This window comes from Equus przewalskii, chromosome 6, assembly GCF_037783145.1.
Source record: "Equus przewalskii isolate Varuska chromosome 6, EquPr2, whole genome shotgun sequence".
Lineage (NCBI taxonomy): Eukaryota > Metazoa > Chordata > Mammalia > Perissodactyla > Equidae > Equus > Equus przewalskii.
Genome location: NC_091836.1, coordinates 65,971,837 through 65,995,243, shown reverse-complemented (window position 1 = coordinate 65,995,243; position 23,407 = coordinate 65,971,837). Strand labels below are relative to the sequence as shown.

The 23,407-nt window shown below is 45.0% G+C and overlaps 1 protein-coding gene across 37 annotated transcripts in view; it reads right to left on the bottom strand.

Moving 5' to 3' along the window:
* TENM4 (teneurin transmembrane protein 4) overlaps window positions 1–23,407 on the bottom strand; it is a 2,704,309-nt gene that overhangs the window by 89,732 nt on the left and 2,591,170 nt on the right. For all 37 annotated transcript variants that reach the window (XM_070625735.1, XM_070625734.1, XM_070625736.1 and 34 more), the window contains 3 exons: window positions 10,004–10,123; window positions 4,523–4,784; window positions 1,614–1,881 (listed from right to left, as the gene is read on the bottom strand). In XM_070625735.1, the coding sequence (XP_070481836.1) occupies window positions 1,614–1,881; window positions 4,523–4,784; window positions 10,004–10,123 (650 nt within the window). The remainder of the gene's footprint in view (window positions 1–1,613; window positions 1,882–4,522; window positions 4,785–10,003; window positions 10,124–23,407) is intronic.

Here is a 23,407-nt window from a genome sequence, read left to right as displayed (position 1 = left end):
AGGTCCCTGTGACCTCTTCCCTGTGACCTTGAGTTCCTTAAGTGACCACTATGCCTCCTACTGGTCACCCGTGATCTCACCCCATAAACTTTAGCTCTTGAAGTCTCACTGTGTAGACACTTCCCTTTTTAACTGACTGGTGGGCACTAAATGTGGTCATTTCATCTGAAAAGGTTGTAAGGCTTCATTGTTTCTGAAGAGACAACAGATATAGTTTGGTCTACAGAAGGGTTCGTGAACAGAGAGATGGCATCTCTGCTCCCAGTGTGCCCTGTGGGGTAGGGTGGGATACAAAACTACAGGGAAGACCTGGGATAAGCCCAGCTCTGTTCCTTCCTTGTGCATCCTTGGGAAGTCACCTCACCTCTCTGGGACTCAGTTTCCTATGCAGAATTTGAGGACAATTTCTCACTCACAGGCTGGTTGTGAGGATGAACGGATAGCAATGCACAGGGGAGCACGTCGCCCGGAGCAGGGGCTCAACAGACACTCTCCTTCCCTCCTTCCTTCCTTTCCTCCCTCTCTTTTTACCCCTTCCTTTCTTCTTCCTACAGTATTACTCCTTCTCCACTTCCTCATTCTGCCTCTGCTGACTCTAGAAAGGGAATGATGAAGTTGGAGCAGCGTTCAAGATGAGAAGGGGTTTCCTGGCTAGTCTTCTAAGGACGTCGAGGGTTAGCCCTGCAGGGGTTAGGACCGCTGACAGTCCAGCTCTGAACCCCACCTGGGACCTTCTCTCACCCAGAAGCTGAAATGAGCACAACCAGGCCCTGAAGTCCAGGTCTGTGTGGGGCTGGGACTCCAGGAGAGGCTCTAGTTACCTTCTGCTTCATCTTAAGAAAAGACAGAAATAACAACAAAGAGACAACCTCTCTGATTGGAAATGAGGTAAAGAGGCCAAAAAGCCTTTCTGATGATGGAAGAATCTTAGCTCCCGTACCTCAATAAAACTGAAGAAACCCAGGAGCTCCAAGCTCCCATATTTTTAATGGGTAAGTTCAGGCCCGAAGGCTGTGGGGGCCAGGGCCATGTCCACGTGGCTCTATGTTTGTGGCATAGCCTCTTTTAGCCCATCACATACCACCATAGTGCTTTTCAACGGCCTTTTTGGTTTTCGAACTTCTTTTATTTATTTTTTCCTGATGAGAACTTTTAAGATTTACTCTCTTAGCAATTTTCAAATATACAATACAGTATTATTAACTATAGTTACCATGCTGTACATTATATCCCCGGGACTTATTTATTTTGTAAGTGGAAGTTTATACCTTTTGGCCACCTTCACCCTTTTCATTCACCCCCTAACCTCCACCTCTGGCAACCTGTATATGTTCTCTGTATCAGTGAGCTAAGTTTTTTTTTTTTTAGATTCCACGTATAAGTGATAACTTCTCTTTTTAATGGTCAAGTTTTCCACATTCAGATCTTCGAGTACATTCTTTTAGGTCATGGATGGTGACTGAATGGTCTCGAAGGGCAACTAAGCCTTAGGCATTTCTGAGAAGGGGAAGAGAGGAAGAAGAAACAAGGGAAGTGGAAAAAGAGCCCTGTCCCCTGCAGGTGCTGTTGTCTCTCTTGAGGATGGCGTTGAGTCCTGTGGCTGGGAGGCTTACCGAAGGCTTCTGAGAGCCCGAACACCTTCTGGTTGTACACGTCTGTCTTGTCCCAGATGAAATAATAGGATAAGTCTGGGGCTGCAGCAAACCACTTCCTGAAGAGGCGGCCCTCAACCGCCACCATGAGGTGAACCTTCATGAGGTTGAAGGGGATGGTAGGGTGGGTGAGGCTGATCCTCAGGACAGATTTGTAGCCAGGAGTACGGCTGCTCAGGTAGCTCAGCCGCATCTTGCAGCCAGAGATGGAGATTTCCTCCTGCAAAGCCTAGAGAGACAGATCATAGCAAGTGACGGTCATGGAATCGCTCGTGGAGGGAAGATGGCCACAGCCCCACCCACATACTCTGGGTGTTCAAGAGGCAGAAGAGGAAGTAGAGATGGAGGAGGGGAGAAGAGAAGAGGAGGAGCAGGAACTAGAACAAAGAGAAGAAAGAAGAGGGGGAAGCACAGTGTGAAATAGAGTAGGAGGAGGAGAGAAAAAAGGAAGAGAGGGAGAAAAGGGAAGAGGAGGAGGGAAAGAAGAGTCAGAAGGCCCGGTTCCCGGGGCCAACTCTGATGTGGCACAACCCTGCCTCATTGAGCCTCAGCTTTCTCCTCCATTCAACAGGAATGACGATGCTCATCTCATCGCATTATTGAGAGGAACGTGGAAGATAATGTGTGTAAAATAATCATAATGTCACCTCTCATTTACTAGCTGTGTCATCCTAGAAAACTCATGGGACCTCTGAATCTCACTTTCCTCATTGGATTAGTGTGAGGATTGAGTAAGTTCACATATATAAAGTGCCCAGCACATAATGATACTCAATAAATGTTACTAAGTGGGACGATGGTGCTGCTGGTGGTGGTGGTGCCGGAAGCAGGGGGTACTATGAAGAAAGACCTTTCCCTCAGACTAATCCAGACCACTGCCTCAGCAAGGATTGCTTCTCTCTCAAAGCTTTCCTAAAGTAAGATCTGTTTCAAATGGCTTTCCTCTTCAGGAAAGTAAACAGAGATTACGAGATGTTGACCAAACAATTAGGCAGGGTTGAGAGCACACCCTGCCAAGGTCCTGTGGCTAATGTCCCCAGCTCATCCATAGAAAGAGGTCAAATCAGCCACAGGGAGTTTCTGTGCTCCAATGCTGTGCTAGATGAACAGAGTGGTGGGGAAGGCAGCACTTTATCTACTGGGTGCAATGGGCTCGGTTCCAAGATGGCAAGTTTAAATTAATGCCTGGATGATCAGGCACATGGCAAAAGCAGAGAACTTTTATCAGCTATGATGCTCTGGGCTCTGTTTCAAGAAGGGGACATTAAATCAATTGAGGCTAACGTATCCATTAAAAGGACAGTGATTATTCTCTTCCTGTGTTCACAGAGGAACTAGGCCTTCACAAAGAAAGCCTTTTCCTTTCTGTCCATTTCATAGATAGGTGTGAACTCCCACCCCCACTCTATTTTCCTGAACATAGAAAACTTCAGGGATTGGGCCTAAACCAAAGCAATCTTCTTAAACCTCAGCTTACAAGTTCTAGGCAAAGCAGGCTCCATACCCCAGTGAACCATAGGCCGAGTTTAAGTGCCATCCTGATGCTCTCATAAATATTTACCTTATTTTACATATTCTTTAAAATTTATATCTCCCAGTACTTGCAAAGGCTAGTCAATGACTAGGAAAACCTAAGAGTGTGTTCTCATGTATTTCACGAATCTGATAATAAGCAAGGTTTGTGACCCAGCTGGGCTTGTAGACACCCAGCCCAGGGAGCACTGTAAAGAGGGTGGGACCTTTAACCTTATTTGTTCCAAAGTCCCTGCTCCTGGGAAAATGTCTGGCTGGAGCTGAACCAGGGTTGAGTAGCAAATTACTTCTCTCCAGCAAGCTCTGTCTCCGCTGACAACCACTTCAAGAGAAAGGTCAGCCTGGTAGTAGAGACAGGAGACAAGCGCTGAATCTCTGAAAAGGAGTGAGGTTTCAACCTGTGGCTGCAATGAAAATTTCAAAATGGTTGTACTTCCTTCTTGTGGGCTGGCGTCTGAAGCCACTCAACAGGGCACACAGAGATGTGTTTTGCTCAGCCAGGTGTGAAACATACACACAAAAATGTATAAACTCTCCGCTTCACCAGCACTGGCAGTCCATTCACATGCGCATAGCCGGAGCTCTCGTTAGGCAGTGGAGACCACGGGCGCATCTCCCTGCACTGCTCTCTCTCCTCTTCCCCAGGCCTTCATTTCTGCCATTAGAAATGAGGCTGGGATAGTGGAAGAAATTCAACTCTGCACAGCTTAATGCTAGGCAAAGAATCTATCTTGATTTCTATCAGATTAAAATGCATCTTTCCAAATTAGTTCCTTTTAATGATAATTAAGTAAAAGACTTGCACGTATAGATTTGAGCCAAAGCAATCCTTAATTGGCATGAAGGCAGCCTGTGTAAAATAATCTTAACAATAATTGCTAAAATTTACTGCGTCCCTACTGGGTGCCAGACATTGTGCCATAAGCACCTCATATACATTTTTACCTTTAATCTTTATTATCACGTCTATTTGAGACCCTCTGTCTCACTCCTCTTGGTAGAACCTATCATCATAAATTTTTTTAACAGAAATAATGGTGGGGGGAAGAAAGGGGGTTGGGAAAAGGGAAAGTGGAAGTCAACTGGCCGGCAGAGCAGAAAGAGAGTGGGAATTTATTATATGCTGGAGTGTGCCAGGCAGTTTCCAGTGCTCATGTGTCTCCAGTGTGTAAGAGGGGTGGCCATCATATTGTGACACCACAGCTACTGTGGATTCTGGCAGCTGGATTCTGCATGGTGGGCTGATGAGGTCTTGTTTGTCCCTGTCTCTGAGATCCTCCTCCACCCCCCCAAATGAAACAACATCGTGGAGAAATGCAGTTAAGAAAATGGGGTACCTGAATTTCTGGAACGATGGGGCCTTTCTCTGCACAGGAGCTGGCAAAGGACGTCAGTGCGGATGGAGACACGACAGGGTTGGGGCGGGCGAAGTTGCTCAGGTCACAGCTGGGGATCTCATTCTCCTCATGTCGCATGGTGATGGTTTCCATGACAAAGAAGCGGTCCCAAGGCAGCCAGAGGGTGTGCTCCTGTGTGATGAAAGGTGCCCGCTCGAAACGCAGGATGATGGAGATGCCGCCATTTGTGACCAAGTCAAAGCTGTGTGGGAGGGGAGGATTGAGAATAAGAGGAGACGGGGGAGCAGAAAAAGAAGGAAATGAGATGAGGAGGAAGGGAAGAAGTAAGAGGAGGAGAAAGAGAGATATAGAAAGGAGAAAAAAATTGTACCAAAGGGTCTGAGTACTTGTTGAGGAGGCTCTAAAACCTAAAAGACTTCAGTGCAGCCACAAATAGTAACACAGATCCCAGGAAGCATTATTATTATTTTTTTTGAAAATGATTACCACAGAGAATTTGTCAAAACCAAATTAATAACCCCTGCCACGGAGAGCCATTTGCCAGGACATGGAACAGCTGATGAGTCTCTGCTATCGTGCTTCTGGTACTTAGGACCTCTTAGCGTTGAAGCCCAGTGGAAAGTCTGCACAAGTCCCGCTCTGGTGTTAGGAACCCTAAGCCTAGTCCTACCTCTACCATGAACTACTGTGTAATCTTGGGTTAAGCCACTGAACCTCTCTGATCCTCAATATTCTCATCTATAAAATGTAAAGGTTTAAATAGATTATCCTTAAGTCACTAAGATTCTATGACTCTACAGCATTTTATCTCTGATTATGATAGATTACTCAAAAGAGGCCTTTGGAATTACAAAATAGCCAAGCAACTTAGAGACAGGCACAATCAGAATCATAGTATATTAGAAGTGAAACGGGAACCAGAAGACTGAGTCCCAACCTCCTAGCTGAGATGAGGTCTCCAGGATAGTGTCCCTTAGAGCCAGTCACCCAGCCTTTGTTCATGTTCATTGCCCTCGCCAATCTGATGCTTTAGTCTCTTTTACTGAATCACCATGAGTGGGCCATTTGGTCACTTCTAGTGACGAGGAGCTTGCTATGTCTACAAGAGGATTGTCCCATCCTTGGTTAATTCTGATTGTTAGGACTTTCTTTTTTGGAATTGAGCCTTTCCTTATAGAAGAGAGGGAACTGGTCCCTCTCCTTAGAGCCCTTTAGCCACTGGGCCTTGTTCCCCCTGCTGGGGTGACTTCATACTAGTCTGTTCCTTCTGCCTTTGACATTCCTTCAGGACTCGGAAACAGTGATCCTTTCCATCTACCGCCTCCTGGCTATGGCGTCTCTTTGGACAAAGTCCTTTTAGCCATTACTTTTAGGATGTATTTTCAAGGCCAGTCCTTCCTCATCTTGCTTTTTTTAAAAATTGAAGTCTAGTTGACATATAAGCTCTTGACATAGGTCTTAGCAATATTTCTTTGGATCTGTCTCCTCAGGCAAGGGCAACAAAGGCAAAAATAAACAAATGGAACTACATCAGACTAAAAAGCCTTTGCATGGCAGAGGAAACCACCAACAAAATGAAAAGGCAACCTATTGAATGGGAGGAGATATTTGCAAATGATATATCTGATAAGGAGTTCATATCCAAAATATATAAAGAACTCATACAACTCCATATCAAAAAACAACCCAATTAAAAATGCGCAGAAAAGCTGAATAGACATTTTTCCAAAGAAGACATACAGATGGCCAACAAATGAAAAGATGATCAACATCACTAATCACGGAAATGCAAATAAAACCACAATCAGCTATCACCTCACATCTGTCAGAATGGCTACTATCAAGAAGATAAGAAATAACAAGTGTTGGCAAGGATGTGGAGAAAAAGGAACCTTTGTGCACTGCTGGGAATGTAAATTGGTGCAGCCACTATGGAAGACAGTATGGAGGTTCCTCAAAAAATTAAAAATAGAACTATCGTACGATCCAGCTATTCCACTCATCTTGCTTTTTTGGATGGAGAGCTCCTGCTAACTCCTTACCAGGTCAGAATTCTAGCTCCCTCCCCTGGGTTCCCACTGTACCATGTGCACTCCTCCTTAGAGCCCACATCACACTGTAATGGAATCACATGTTTAACTCTCTGACCCAGGGACAAAGAATCCTCTCAGTCTTTCCAGAACCTAGCCCAGTGCTTGATGGTTATAAATTACAGAATGAAGGCATAAGTGACACTGTCAATTTCTTCTGAACTGACTGTCCACCAAATACACTAAGTTGCTTCCTACTTTGGCTGTTATTGTGAGTCAACCCAACGTTGACCTGGCAGTTGGTTTTAGAGACCCCAATGCAGGACCTCACCTTTATCCCTGACAAATACACCTTTTAGGATTGGGCTCATTGCTCCAGCTTGCTTTTCTCTCCTCTAGAAACCACAAGGATTTTGTATTGAACTGTCCTGTCCTAGTGTGAGATCTTGCTCTTGGCGTATGGTGCCCCTAGATCCGGGTCCCCAAGCTCCAAAGCCTGACTCTTCTGCCCTTTGTAGAAGCTTTTTGCACACTTTGCCAGCTCCTCACTCAGCCCCTTCCAGGCCCACACCTGGGTATAGGAAGTTGGGTGCCACCATCCTTTGATAACCACTGATAGAAAAACACCAGGGAAGGTGTTTCTTTCAAACTAAGAGTTCAGGTTTTGGCTTTCCAGGAGAATATCCACAGTGTGGGAGAAATACCCAGAGTACTCTTCTGTCACAGAACTGAAAAGCATCTGTACTTTGACAGAACATTTTTAACTGTCAAACAGAATTCTGGCCCGACTTACGAGCTCTCTTCAAGAGAGGATGAATGTGGAGAGGGATTGAAGACAAATATGAAAAGACATATTCTCAAGGCTGTGTGCAAGCTGGGGGCAGCTGGCCTTGCCAAGAGCTGGGTGTAATTGGCTCTTGCCAAGAGCCAGGCCTGCTCATCTGGATGGAAACCTTCTTGTGGACATGGGTGTGAATCTGACCCCAAAGGGAAGGCCTGATTCTCAGACAAAGCCCAAACAGCTCAGGGCCAGTCCAAGCACTGCTCCTTACTCCACAGGTGAGTTACGTCACCTTTCTGAGCCTCCATCTCCTTGGGTAAAAGGAAGCTGATGATTATAATCACTTGGCAGAGTTATTAATTAGCTATATGGGATAATGGATGGGAAAAGCACAGAGCCCCATTCCCTGAGCATCAGGCTCTGTATAATCTATTTTTCAATTCAACGAGCCTGAACTGCTTCTCTTGTCTGCTATTCCTTTACATTTTTCTTCATGACTTCTATTTTCCATCTTTTTAATGATCTCTTTGGCTAACTTCTTTGCCATTGTCTGCTGTTTATGAGCTCTTGTTAAGACTTGAGGGCTGGTATTTCAGCATGGTGTGTGCTTTGGCGGGGAGCTAGAGGAGGGCAAGAATCATGGTACCTGCCTGGAAAGCGAGGAACATAAAGATGAGATAGACATGGTCCTGCATTTGCATATACTGTTATCTCCAGATGATATCTCTAGCCTCACAGTCTCTCCTGGGTATGAGAGGTAAGAAAGAAGTGAATCGGGCATGATGGGGAGGGAAACGAGCAAGATGCTACCCATTTACATATAACAAACAGGGATCTTCAGACACTTAGAGAATAAGTAATGACTTTCTCATACATTATGCAGTGTCTTAGTTGGGAAGCAAATTTAAGCCCTATAGTGCATTGGTAAGAATTGTTCTGAAATGCAAGCTCTAAGTTGCAGCAACTCTGGCTACTAAGAAGTAATTTAGTCAGCTGATGTAGGAAGTATGGCTGATATTCACCTCCTAGGACCCCCATGCTCTCAAGGGGCAGTAGACATCACAGGGGCAGCACAAGCTGGAGGAATCAAGGCTGAGAGATGCTGGAGTGGGCTTTTCCCAAGGGTCACCAAACTTAACCCTTAACTTAAGTCACTTAAGCTACTCTGGTGTGTTTTATGGACCCAGGCTAACCAAGAACAGCAGGGCAAAGGACTGATGATTTGCCACCTCACATGAATGATGGTCAAGTTTCATGGCAAAAAAAGAGCAGTCCCCATGGCTCCTTTTTGATGCTTGTTTCACAGCAGGTAATAATGTAGTCAGAATACCTGTTGCCTAGGATGCTCACATGTGCCACTTCCATAAAGCAGGTAGCCCCGAGCTGGAAGGTAGGAAAGACAGAGCATGGGGAAGGAGATTCCTCCATGCTATAGTGGAAGTCTGCACTGAAGTGCTTCCTGGGACAGAACAAGTGTGGGACAGGGAGCAGTGGCCTGGACAGATTACCCCTGGGGACTGGCCGCCAGCCTCTTCCAGCTGGGCCTCATCCCATTCATACAGTGAGAGGAGGGGGAGAGGGCACTCCATGCCAAGCTTGCCAACCCCATCTAAGAGGCACACATGTCTACAAACAGATGAGCCTCTGCTTCATTATCACCTCGGCCGGGACATGTTCACGTCTGATATTGGATTAAAGAGGTGCTAAAATCAATCAGGCTGGAGCATAATTTCCAACACAGAGTGAAAATCAACCTTATGGGCCTACACTTAGCCAGATGGACTGCCATCACCTGATTTTATTAAAAATAGAGGACGTGTCACCACTGACAGCCTAAATATTCCACTTTCCTCTTTCCTCTACCCTTTTCTCCAAATATTCTCATTGCCTGTACTGTAATCATCACCTTCTTGTCGTTTAATAATTTGTAATTTTAATAAATAGCTAATATTTATCGTATACTTACTATGTACCAGACCCTGGAAATAAGCAAGGAACCAGAGTGGGGCAGGGAACTAAGATTTATTAAATACCTACTGTGTGCAAGGTGTTTCCCATCCATCATCGAATCTAATCCTTACAACCAATTTGTGAGATAGTATTAGGACAGTTTAATAGATGAAGTTGAGGCCTAGAGAGGTGAGGAAATGTGTTCAAGAACACATAGCTAGCAAATGGGAGAGCTAGAGTGATTAAAGAAACTTTATTTCATTCTAGTGATGGTTCTCACAGGGGTCCAAAGGTCAGAGTTCTGTCATCACCCAATGGCTTTCATAGACCTAGGTAGTTATAAACAGAAACCACACAGCAAGAATGCTAAGGCTTCTGGAGCTGTCTGGTCTGTAGAAAGTGGTCCACGTGACAGTGTTTTATATCATAAGCCATGGAGCAGGAGAGTATGTATAAAGTACCCTATGCTTAGTCTAAGAACCAAATGAGAAGAATCTGGTTAATTTACAGCCAAAGGGACTTAGGCCAGAGTCAGATACAAGGCCACACAGCTAGTGAGTTGTGAAGCTGGGCACCTGAATTCAGGTCCTCTGAATCTCAGTCCCTTCCTCTTTCCATGTTGTCATTCCAGCAGCAGTTATGTGGCAAGACCATGAGAGCAGGGTCTTCACTAACCTTGGTCCACAAAAGGTCTCCTACCTGCCATCTTGCCTGCTGATCGTGTATCCAAAGAGAGGGTTATTGACGAAACTGATGTTCACACCAACCAGCGGGGTCCCATCTGATGTCATCACTTGACCACGAATGACACATGCATGCCTGCAGGTACAGAAGAGAGAATAACATGATTTACTTCTCATGCTCAGAACCCTGGCTGGCAGGGAACTCCTGGAGGTGAGAAGACAGAAAGCTGGCCACTCAGCCATATCTTGGCACCCAGGGGCTCATGGTATTCACTCAAGATGAACAATAATCTTTTTCTTTTCATATCACCTCAATTTAAGGCATCGAAGTGTCCTCTAAAGAATTATTATTGGGAGGTGTTTTCAGGTATCTCACTCAGAGCTTATTTTCTGAGGATACTCTATTGTGCTGTAAGGAGATAAAGCTGATCCAACAGGGGTCTACAGTGTACCTATGTGTGTGAATTTGGAGTCACGTGACTTGGGTTCGAATCCCAGCTCTGCCACTTTTTAGCTCTCTAAACTTGCATGGGAATGTGACAGATTTTTGAGCCTCTGTTCTTTTCATCCTGGTACAGAGTAAGCTCCATAAATGGCAGTGGTTATTATTGTCACTAGTAGTCTCATTGGAAGAAGACACACAAGAAAGTGGACAGGAGAGGGGGTACTTCCTCTCCTCTGGCATTGGAAGCAGGAGAAGGGCAGATGCTAGCATCCCCTTGGAGTGGATTCTGGAACCTGTTACCTCTCCCAACATCCCCCTCCCCTTTCCCTCTATATTCCAGACCACAAACCATCTGCTTTTCCCAAACTTGCCAGGCAAATGTTGTTTAAAGTCTCTGTCTCTGTGCAATGTTCTCCCATCTGCCTCACATGTCATTCCTGTATCCCTCTCTCAACATTCTCATCCTTTAAGACCAAGCTTCAAATGACACCTCTTCCCTGAAGCCTTTCTTGATGGCCCTAATTAGAAGTGGTCACTCTCTTCCAAGATCTGACACAAACACTCTGATACCCTACCATGCTGTACTTGTGTCTCCTCCCCACAAGATCCTGGGCTTTTTGAGGGCAAGGTCAAGGTCTATTTCCCTCTTTCTCTCTGAAGTGCCTGGAAATGCCTAGCAAGTATGAGGTCATTGTTTAAAAAAAAAAATGATGGATTGAGTAAATAATTGGGACAATTAGAGATCATCTAGAATGACAGTTTTTCAAAGATTCCAGAAACAGAATCTTTTCAGCACATGACATTTTATAAAGACCCCAAAGTAGAAAACAAATAAAAACAAGATCTGCTCTAAATGAAGTAGAGGTGGAGGCCCCTTCTCCCCATGGGATGATTCTGAAGACAACTCTGTGGAGCCTTGGTCTCTGGAGAAGCCAGAGAAAAGCCAGTTGGAAACGAATGAGTTAGTGGAAGAAGAGGAAACCTGGGTCCACAGAGGTGATGTTATCTGCCCGAAGCCACACAGGGAGGTGGTGGCAGAGCTAGGCCTTGTATCCAGGCCTCATAACTCAGCGTCCAACTCTACACCAGTCTGTTTACCACTAGCAATGGGTGGCAACGAAGGTGCTCACTGGTGTCAAAGTCCTAAGGATCAAGGCACTGGGAAGACTTCCCATGTTGACGAGACAAATCTGAGGCAAAGGCAGATGCCGCTGTCCAGACAACCTTCTCTGTTCACTTTGGTTCAGAAGGCTTTTTTTCTGGCCTAGGGAAGAGCTACTGATGAGGCCTGTGGGCATTCATAAAAAAAGATCTTAAACTCAGCCTCCGCTTTATTAGGTACCTACATTTCTACCTTCCTAGAGTGATAAACTTTTCTCTGTTTGATGAGAAAAGCAATTAACACCAGGCTTGTACGCAGCTGGTCTCACTAGTGTCAGCTTGTTCTTTCTGAAGGCAAGAACAACTACCCACAATGCATCAAGCTCCCCACCCCCACCCACCCCACCTCACCTCACCTCACCTCACTACACACAATCTGGTTAATGCTAATTCAGTCAGTGGTTTCCTTCCGAGGCCCTTGGCCTAAATGCAATTACATGGCAAACAAGTTAAGCGAGTGAGGCTCAGCAAAGACTCTCAGTCCTGCTCCGAAGGTCTCCCAATATATTTATGTGAAATTCTCTCTCCGCTAATGGGAAAGATTTGTTCCATCAATTGTATTCAGCTGGTACTGAGAGATGCTTTCTTTAATGGAGGAAAATTGAATTTCTTATTGCTGGAACTTTGTCCTTCCAGAGAATTACTAACAGATCTCATCTCCTGGTGCTGGCTACTATCCAGCCTTCTCCTGACATATGGGCCTTCAGATTCTGCCTGGACAATAACCAGCCCTCTGGGGATGGTTTCCTTTTGGGGGCTGCCCTGGCTGCTGCCCCTCATACACATGTGGGCCAGCCTCCTCCAATTTATCTCTCTTTGGGGATTTTCTGATAATTGGGAAACATTAAATCAGCACCATTTGGCTATCATGTAGCCTCCATTTCGGCAAGCCAGAACAGATGTAATTTTAGCCCAGGATCCTGTGGACTGCTTTGGATTCTGGAGAAGATTAAGTTGACTCTCTGCACCCCTGTAGGCCACAGAGCCCTCTTGCTAAAACAGGAATTTGGCTCAGGAATTAAGTCCTGGAGAAAAACACTTCCATCCTCCTTCTGTTTGACCATGAGTTTCAGTTGTCAAGAAAACTCAGTTTAACATAAAGACTTCCTTGGAAAAAAAGAGATGGAAAAGTCTGCTGTGTGGAGGCCTCTGAAACATGTCTCCTGCCATGTGTTTTGGTCCAGGAAGCTTTGAAAAGATGTGGGTGCTTGGCTGGGTTTCAAATACTTTCTTTCTTCATCCGTTTATTTAATGGATACCACCAGTGGTGTACCCGATAAACATTTCACAATTGGCTTTCAAAAGAAAAATAGCTTTAATCTGTAGCATTTGCCTATCTCTGTGGTGTAAATACTTCCACCACAGCCAATTTCACGCTACCAATGAGATGTCACTGAACCCAGAATTGGGAAGAGATGCACCGTTAAGACACCATTATACAGCACTTCCACCACAGAGACACAATAGTCCTAAATAAACTCGAGAAAAGATAATAGTAAAATACAGTAAAATAATTAGGAAGTAATGAGTCTTGATTATTTGTTACCTCTGTATTTGATATAATTTATTTCATTTAAATTTTATATAATTTAATTTTTAATAATAGTTGTGTTTAAAAACTAGCTTGCAGAATTCCTGAACATTTAATAATCAGTTCTTGTGAGCTGGTATGAGCCGGCTTCTGTAGACCACTGGAACACTGACCCCAAACTAAAGGTCAATGTGGCTAAGAAATAGTTGCTGCTTCGATTAAGGAATTCTATAAGGGAAGACTGCCTTGGTGAGAAATCACTAAAACAAGATGCAAATCACTGTCACCAACTTGGCTTCCCAGATGGCTCGTAGGATCCTCTTACCACCAGGCCTATATTTGATGTGTTTTGCTTTCCCTTGGTCACTATCTTGGCATAATGGAGTTTTGGGCTGTTATTTTCTACTCATCCTCAGAGTCCCATCTAAGCTGTCATCATCTCAGTGAGGCTGTTACCAACTCTTCCTGACACAATTAGTCACCCCTCCTCTCGGCTCCTCTAAACCTTCCTATACCTCTCTGTGACTGTGACTGTCATACAGCTATATCATTCCATTCATAGAGCTATCTTACATGCTTGCGTGGCAGGTAGAGGAGGGCTGGGACCACATCCCCAGTGGCTAGGGTAAGCATGGGATCTTGCTCCTGGAGTGTTTGTTAGGTGAAAAATAATCAAGTAACCAAAACTCAGAGAGAAAAGACTTGCTCAGGGTCATACAGCAAAGAACTCATTTGGCTGAGCTGACACTCAAAGCTAGAACTTCTTTCTTCCAGGTCCTTACCCCTTACTGCTGTGTTATGTATATCACTAAATTCACTTCAATTTAATTAAAAAACTGGGCACCCCACTATAAGTTAAGCACTGTGTTAGGTGCTCAGGTCACAGAAATGCATGAATTACAGTCCCCAGTTGCACCAAAGCCAATTGAAAATGCCCGAGTGTAGTTGTCTCTGACACCAGTGAGTCAACACATGGGTTTGGCATATGTCAGGCAGCTGGGATACAAAACAAGCAATTAGGCTGGGTGAACTCTGCCAGGAAGCAGTGCTCGAGCCAGGCCAAGGCGGGCGTCAAACATGCTGGCATTAGTCCAATCAGACACTCTGACTGAGGTGCCCTTGCTGACACCATTGAGGGGAAGATCTGCATGACCGTTTCCTGAGGACAGTGGCCACGTCTGGGATCAAGAGAGGAAACTGCTGGGGAGAGTGAAAACCACGGGGAAACAGGATCAAGCACATTAGAAACTAACCTCACCTGTTGTCAGGGAGAAGTGGGAGGGGTGTGGTGGAAAGAGCCCTGGGCAGGGAGTCAGCTCCTAGTTCTGACTTTGATAACTAACTGCATGACCCTGGAGAGTCATCCAACCTCTCTGGACCTGCACTCTCTCATCCATCCACACAGCCTGAAGTTTTCCCACCTTGATGTGATACGGAATCCAACGCATGTTTAAGAACGTATAATGGTTTTAATTTGGTGCTGCCCAATCCAGCTCAAGTAGCCCTTCTATACGTGGCTCCAGAATCTTAATGGAGCTCATACGATGCTTATACTTATCGCTGAATTCTTCCTTCTATATGGAAGCTTCCACCTATATGTTCACCTGAAAACTGCACACTCACTCTTGGGACCCACCTGGAGCATTCACTAAGCGGTACCCCAGCACTCCCACCCCTCTGGGCTGCCGCTGCAGGAGCTCTGAGTGCTGTCACACCATCAGGGCAATCTTTTCCCCCAGCAGACCATGAGCTCCTTGAAGACAGGACCACATCTCCTTCACGGCTATACTCCTAGCATGGAGTGTGGGTGATGCTCATTTCTGAGTGAGCCAAAAAAAGCCTCCACCAGAACATATTTTTGCCCTGGAATTGGAATGCATGGCACAGAGTAAGCTTTTGATAAATTATTTATTGAAGGACTAAAGAACTGATGTGTTTCTGTAACTGAAGGTGGGGGTGATGCCAGAGAACTTGGAGCTACTTGACCTTGCCAGAGACATGGCTAGGGAACTGAGGGCTGGAAGGGCTGGGCCTTTGTAGTTGGTCAGCCCAAACTGCATCCCACGGCTTGGCTCCTTCCCTTGGAGGCTCCCCACCCCGCCCCCACTGCCTCAGCTTGCGCCCTGCCACTTTGATTCCATAACCTCCTCATCTGTACCTCTTTTTTGAAAACTGTAAAAAACGAACATCAGAAATTAAATCAGATTTGTTACTCAATGTATATTATACAAGCAGATAAAGGAAGGTGAAGGGAGAAAAACAGAAGCTTTAATTTTTTTGTTACTAAGTGAAAACAACTAATGAAGCTGGAATTCAGGAGACTGGAATCATCATTTGGGATCTCGGTGGAAAAAAGTAACTTTAGCCTTTCTCTGCTTTAAAGCATTTGCTACTCGGTGCCACTACTGGTTATGCAAATCACTCCTTTGCATTACATACTTTAAACAGATTTATATGCCTGACTTGTTCCAACCCTTAAACTGTTTTCTGCTAACTCATGCTGATTGACTGGGGATCTTTCCAGCATCTACTACACTTTATCCAATGACTTATAAGAACCTTACTTGGGCCCAAATGAGACGCCCCACTTCACAGCAGCCTGTCAAACTACCCCATGGCGGGGGTGCCCAGTCAAAGCCTGACCCTGTCCACTCTGTAGCCTCCAAGACCTTCTTTCTAGACTGGCCACATGGGCTGCTCTGCTGCTCCCTCTTTCTAGATTTCCATCTCCGTGCTCTGCCTGTTTCCTTAACCAGCTTTTCTAGCTTGATGTCTTCTGCCTACATACATATTCTTGGGGACCCATTAGTCCTGACATGTTAGAAGAGAGCTTCCTGGTCATCTCTTTCAAACTTCTCACTGTAGTGGTGAGGAAATCAAGTCTAGACACGGAGTGGACTTGCCCATTCTCGCAAGAGTTGCTAGGGAGCCAGGATTCAAATTAAGGACTTGTCATTTATCATCCATGGGAACCCGGGAGTTCAACTCTCAAGCTACTGACCATCTGACACAGACATACACCTAAATAACTGAGAATCTCAGTCTGGTTTTGGTGCCTTAAAAATCAGGGTTAACCTCCCCAGAGCAGGGCTCTGAAAACTCTTCTTGATTACACACCCTTTCTGTAAACATTTTTGAGCAGGCTTCTTGGATGTCTTTATATTTATTAATAAATAGTACACATGTACTACCATCATTAGCTAATATTAGAAAGCATAATATACACTTGATGTACAGTTTAATGGATAAAAACGCATATTTCAAACAGTCTCCTTGGTAATTTCAAATCTTTTAGTTAACTTTTTGTGAGATTCTTGAAAATTTTGAATCTCTTGGTTACCTTTCTGTTAGATGTGATGAGAATGATCATTATTGTTTTTAACTTCATAGCAGAGTTAAAAAGGCTTTGTACTAGGACTATGAGCTTTGCTATTTTCTGGTTTGCTTGTCTAATACTGTATTGTCTTTGATCTGTAGTTACTTTGCAAGAATCTTTCTATGCCACTGGACCATCTTATATGTGAATTTGGTTAAAATTAGATTTTACACACACACACATATACACACACACAAACACACACTGCAGTCATGCTGTAATACACTAGAATAAACCAGGAGAGATCCACTGTCTACTTCTCTAAGGAGTGGATCCCCAACTCCCTTAGAATATCTTGTGTGCTGGTCCAGACACACAGACAACTAACATCAGGACCAAGGAGCAAATCAGTGAAAACCTAGTGTTGCATACGAGTGAAACATTCATACTCTCTTATTTTTTAAGGTAAAAAGTAAACATAGATAAACATGCCGATATTTTCTTCCTGTACCTCATGGACCACGCAGGGCACCTTCCTTGGGACCACTGCACTGCACTGGAGTTACAATGGTGTGCATCTGTGATTTCTTTTTATGAAATAAACTCTAATATGCTACATATTATGATGTTCAAAAGCCAACTTCTAGTTGTGCTTTATTTTTTACAACTTATTTCAAAGATTTCATGTCTTTCAATGACCTTTGGCCCAAACCAACAGAATTTGATCAAATCCCTTAACTTTTCATGTTCCTGACTTACTGCAGGGGAGGGACCTGGACCAGATCTTCTCTTCAGGCACTCTGCACATTTAAGATCCTCAACTCTGCAAACTTTATCACTGTTCTTTGATCTCATTATCAGTAACTCTGGCCATACAGGTCATTTTCTGTACTGCCTCACTGTCTCCAGACAAAGTCCAAACTCTTCAGCTTGGCACATAAGTTCCTTCAGGATCTGGCCCGGGCCTGCCTCTTCAGGCTCATGTCCCATTTTTCCATTCTCACATCCTCTGCTGCTGCCATGTTAAATTACTTCTCATTTCCTGGCCTTGGCACGCATTTTATGCCTCCCTGCCTTTGTCTATGCTAGTTCAGCTACCTCGAATGTCCTTCCTCCCCATTCCTCCTAACCTCTCCTTTAAGGCCTGCCTGTCAGGGAAGCTCTTCCTGATTTCCCCAGGACAAAGAAGTCACTCCCTCCTTGGGCGAACAAAGCACAATGTACTTACCCCACTAAAGTGTACTCATTAGTTCAAACACTTCGTCTTCTTTTCTAGATTGTGAGTTCTTTGAGGGTAACAACCATGTCCTTTTCATCTCTATAACTCCAGTGCTTAGCACAGGAGTAGGTCTGTAGTGTGCATCGATGAAGGTTGAGTAAAGAAATAAGTGGACATCACATGAGTGAATGACAGAAGATGATGACAGAAAAATACGAACACTGTCATTTCACATAGCCCAAAGCAAAAAATAGATACACAGGGGTTGAGGGAAGAGAAACACAGACAAAGGCCTGGTAAATGAGAATAGGGTTCAGTTATTGGAACTTCAATTGAGCACATACTATGTGCTACACACAGTGCTGGGTGGTAGGGAAGATATTTATTCATCTAGTTTCTTACTTATTTATGGAAACTCCAGGAGGGCAGTGCCTGTAGTTTCTGTTATATTTTCCACTGTATTCTAAGCAGTTAAATAACCAACAACAAATGAGATCAAATCTGTATGTCTGAGGAACTCACATTCTGGAATGAATACAAGTTGACTTTTTAAAAATCCTTGTATCGGAAAATAAAGCTGCTATGGGATAAAAAGGGGAGCTGCCTACCGAGTCATTCCAGTATGTATGACATACAAACTTTCCCACAGCTAGAACGAAGCACCAGGCCCCGCCCAAGTACCCCAACTTCTGTTCTTCTGTTTGGAATTGGCCTCAGTTTCGACTCCACCAGAGGCTTGAGGATCACTTGCTGGGTAAGCGGAATAAACATCACCAGGAATTACTCCAGGTCATGACAGAACAAGCTTTTTCTTTCAGACTGTTTTGTGTATGTCTAGGAGAGGGAAGAAGAAATCCACAGACTTCACATTAATAGAAGTCTAATTCAGCTAGAAGGGTCCTGGGGTGACTGAGTCCAAGCCCCTCGTTTGCAGGTGATGGACATGACCTTTGGAGATGAGTAGCGCTTCCCCTCCGTCACCCATCAAGGCCAGGGCACCAACAGTTCTGCTATGGTGCCCTGATACCACCTGGGGGCATCCAATGACAACATGGCCCAGAACTATTAGTATCTTTTGGGCCCTCAGGCTGTGCCTCCTGCAGAGCCCAGAAGCCACTGTTCTGTGGCCTCCTAGCTTTATGTGACTGTTGAGCTCCTTCAGGCACTCAGAAAGCATAAGCTCCCAGGCTGCAGCTCCGATTACCCAAGGCTGTGTGCAACCTGGGTGCTGAATGCTGATGCTTTGGGCATCCTCTGGAATCCTCTGGTATATTTTCTGCTGGCTGACAAAGGTGTACACAAGAACAGAGCCCTGGACTGTTCATAACACAGTATGTTTAGAGAAGTGAGTCCACTGGTTGTGGCAAAGGAGAAGCAGGACTGAGAGAGGCTGGCTGGGAGAGATCATTTTGGAGGAACAAGGCTCCTGACTCTACATGATCGGATTGGCCAGGTCTGGGGGACATGGCTTGGAAACACTCTCAGTGTGCTTGGGGACATGGAATGGGTGGTACATGTCTAGATAGGCTGTTCTCTGTGCTGAGTAGCCACAAGCTTGCCTCTAAGAAGACTTTTCAGGAGATGGTTTGTGCTGTTAGAAAACTCCAGGCAGCTCTGCTAAAATGTGACTCCAAACACAGTCTCACTGGACAAGTTCATTCCATGACTGCGTGTCCTGTCTTCCTGTCAGAGCACAGGACAGGTCCTGCTTTACCTGGAAAGGAAAGACTTCTTCTGCTTCATGGGAAAGGGGAGACCAGGATGGACCACAATTAGACCCACTTCCTGGGTAGGGGCTGATGCTGGGCAGAGATGCAGAGAGGTGCGTACAGAAAGTCCAGCTTGGTAGGCTAGATCTGAGGTATACAGCCACGGACAGGTGGCATTTAAAGGAAACAGTCATTCAAGGGACAGGGGAGGAGGACCTGACAGGAGAACAGGCCTGATGAGGGATCTCCCAAGGGCAGCTGGATGTGGATGTTTCATGTGTCACTAGGTAGTAATGTCCGGATTCCTAAGCAGAGCAGGGATGGAGCTCTAGACCCAGATGTGGCAGGGGTGGGAGCCAGGCAAGAGAAGGCAAGGCTTGAGTCCTTGGGTAGCAAGGGTACCAGAATGTTTACAACAGGAGTTTAAGCATAGAAGGTAAGGCTGGGATTCCGGAACAAGACAGAAACCCATTTGGCAGAGCTGGCAAATGAAGGGCCAGAGAGGAACAGTAGGGAAGACTTGAGGCTGAGCAGCTGGGGTTGCTGTAAGCCCTTCTCCTCAGATTGGGGTTGGTCCTAGAGGCCTGCAGGTTAGACCCACCAGGTAGAGTCACAGGGCCCTGCAGAGGTGGGAGGAGGAGGTAGAGGCAGGGGAGGCCGGTGGGCAGATCTCTATCCTCTACCATAATACTGCCCAGAGGCAGCATCTCCCCCTCACAGCCCCTCACGGTGGGTTCACCTAGAGCCAACTCTGGCTGCCTCCAGGATTGGACGGGGGGCGGTTCCTCACTGCAGAGGTGTTTGCTAAGTCCCGACCCTGTTTTCTCCATTGAGAACAGTATCAGTAATGTGATGCATGGCTCTCCAATAGTTTAACTTCTTAGTGCTTGAAATGTTTCAGAGTTGGATGGAAATGCAGAAAATACCTGACTTACGAACACTGGCATTCCTGCTTGAGAAAGCCCTCACTCTCGGACTCCAAGTTCTCCAGGACTCAGGCTCTGCTGCTACCTTGCTGTGCCCAGAGCCTTCTCTGGCCTCAAAGATCCCTCTTCTACCACAAAGGGCTGATGATCTCAAAGGTCCATTCACTTCTGCCTGCCATGGTGCTAGGACATTTGCATCAATGACATAACTACACTAATACTTCAGGATAAGATTCTAATTTTCCTCCCAGTTCTCATGGTGACACTAAAACCTATATGAATACTAATGCCATTGTAAATGTTAACACTAACTTGCTATTTGTGACAATGGCCACTATCACTTACTGAATGCTTACTGCTCTGATACATAAGTGTTTTACATCTCATTTAATCTGCAGACATCTCCATGAGGTATGGATTATTATCCTCATAAGACAGATGAGGAAAGTGAGGCACAGCGTGATTAAAAGATTTGTCCCAAATCATACAGCTGGTGAAGGGGTGGAGCTGGGATTCAAGCCTAAGCTCCCTGCCTCTGCAGGCATGTTAGCTTTGCATTACATTGTGCAGCCTTAGAGAGAAAGTCAGGGCCAGCCAGGGTCACAGATTTGTATCAGTACCATGCTGTGTAGATTTCCAAACTAAAGATGCTGAGATGGGAATATAAAGGACCTTGCAGAGAAGAACAGAGGCTCAGCTTGTGGGCTCTAGGGTCAATCGGCTTGGCTTCAAATGCTGGCTCTGCCACTTACAAACTCTATGTCCTTGGCCAGGTTACTCAACTTCTCTGTGCCTCAGTTTTATATCTATAAAAGAAAGGTGATGAAGTCCCCATGTCATGTGGTTTGGGGGGAGATGTAAAGGTGTTACTACTTATGAAACTTACAAAGCATTTCAAACAATTTCCCTACACAGAGAACATCCTTGGTAAAAGTTAGGTATTATTACTGAATGTGTGTTATGCACCAGCCATTGAGCTTCTGAGTATTTTTTATCATTTAATCTTCCAAACAACCTGCAGGTTGGGAATTAGTAACCCCACATTACAGATGAGGAGATTGAGCCTTGCTTGCCCAAGGTCACTTGCCCAAGGACTTGAACGCAGGCCCTCTCCCTCTAAACCCCAAGTGCTTCCCGCTTCAGCACAGCATCCTCTGCTAATGCTTCCTGTGATGGACGGCTAGGAAGCAGCTTAGGCTACAAAGCAAACAGAGATCATAATTCGGTTTTGAAATCAATAAAGGAATGATCAAGTGGCAGAGGAGGAGTTGTTAGCTGCTCATCAGGATGATGTGAGAAGCTGCTGCCTGCATCCTGAATTAAATTCACTTAGTTGCTTTATCATCATAAACATTCATTTCAATGTGGGGAGGGATTTTTTTTAAAAAACCAACATGAATAATATATAATGGCTGACATTTTGGAGGAAGCAGGATCTTTACCTTCTTCCATCTTCCATCAGGATAATTTATCATTGTCTTTTTCCCTGCCCCCCTTTTTTTAAACTGATGGGGTAGCCTGTCAGCTCAGCTTGTTCTGAAAACGCAGGAGTATAATTCAATAATAAATTCGCTCAGAGGCCAGCTGTCAGGAAGCTGGTGTTTATCTGCACTCCATTAGATGATCTCTCCCGCTCAGCCTCTCTGAGGGCTATCTGAGGGCTGTCTAAGGCCTGGGGTGGGGTGAGGGGCCGGAGTGGCAAGCAAATGCTTTTCTTCTAACTGCTGTGCCACCAACATTTGTATATGGCTGTAGATCTGCACTGGGCTGATGAGTTATATTACATACATGATCTTTTCTCCCTCCTTTCCATTAGTTTTTTCCTCTTATAAACTCTTGCTTTCAAAATTTGTAGAAACTGCGTGCCTTTATAAAGGGTCTGAAAGAAATTCTGAAGACTTAGGTGGCATCAGGGTTATTTTACTTCTGTTTCTAGCGAGCTATAAGTTCTAACTGAGATGAAATGCTCCAACCTGGTGAGTGAACAGGCGACGGACAGATCTTTCTCAGTTCCTGCCCAAAACCACCTTTCTGGCCTGATAGTGCCCTAGGTTCTTCCTTCTCCCACATACCCGCTCTGCACACCAGGATCATATACCCCAGATTCCCTAAGACCATCCTGACTTCAAAAGTTAGAGCATGTCTCTTGACTTTTGATTTGGAGAATAATATCACCATAATTATGTTCCAGCCATATTAAAATTCTCTCTATTCTCTGATTATCCTGGAAAGTCATGCTGGTTCCTCAGCCTGGAATGCATTTTAAAATCCTCTTCAACTGAAACCTATAGTAAGCAATACAGCTTATTCAGTAGTGTACACACACACACACGCACACACACACACATACACACACGTTTCATGAAATAGATATCCTTTTTACAGTGTGGCACTGATATTTTCCATTCCATTGTACCCCATTCCATTTAAATTTACTTCTTTAAAAAAAAGTTTCAACCCACTAAATTGATTTCATGATACCCTAATGGGGTGTTGTGACCAAAAGTGGGATAAATAATGTTTTAATGGCCAATTCTCCTCACTGAAGTCTTTGTCTCAGGCCAAAGGCCATCTCCTGCCAGAAGTCTTCATTCATTAGTTCATGTGTTTTTTGCTCACTCATTTTCAAAAATAAATATTTACCATTGCCTACTCTGAGCTAGGCCCGGTCCCAGGTGCTGGAGAAGAAAAGATGCACCAGACGCAGCCCCTAGCTCATGCTTGGGGCTCAGGGACAAGGATTGGCAGTGGGAGTGATGGCTTTGCTTTTGAAGTCCCAGAACACTTTGCTTCTCTCCAGGCACTCACCAGTGGCTGATCGGCTGACTCACTGATTCATTCTACCATTCACTGTGGTTTAGTCTGTGCCAACTTCTCTGCTAGGCACTATGGGTTCAATGACTAGCAGGGCATGGAACACACAAGGAGCCCCCAATATAATAGAGTATAGATGTGTATCTTCTTCTTGCAGGCCTAGTGCAGAGCAGGCGCTGACCAACATTTACCAAATGTGTTCTGTGGGCAGCCCTGTCCCTCTCTGAGCCTGCCCAGTCTCTCCTCTCCACAGGATCTGACCCTCTCTATAGGATATGGTCCTCTGCCTCCTTCAGGAT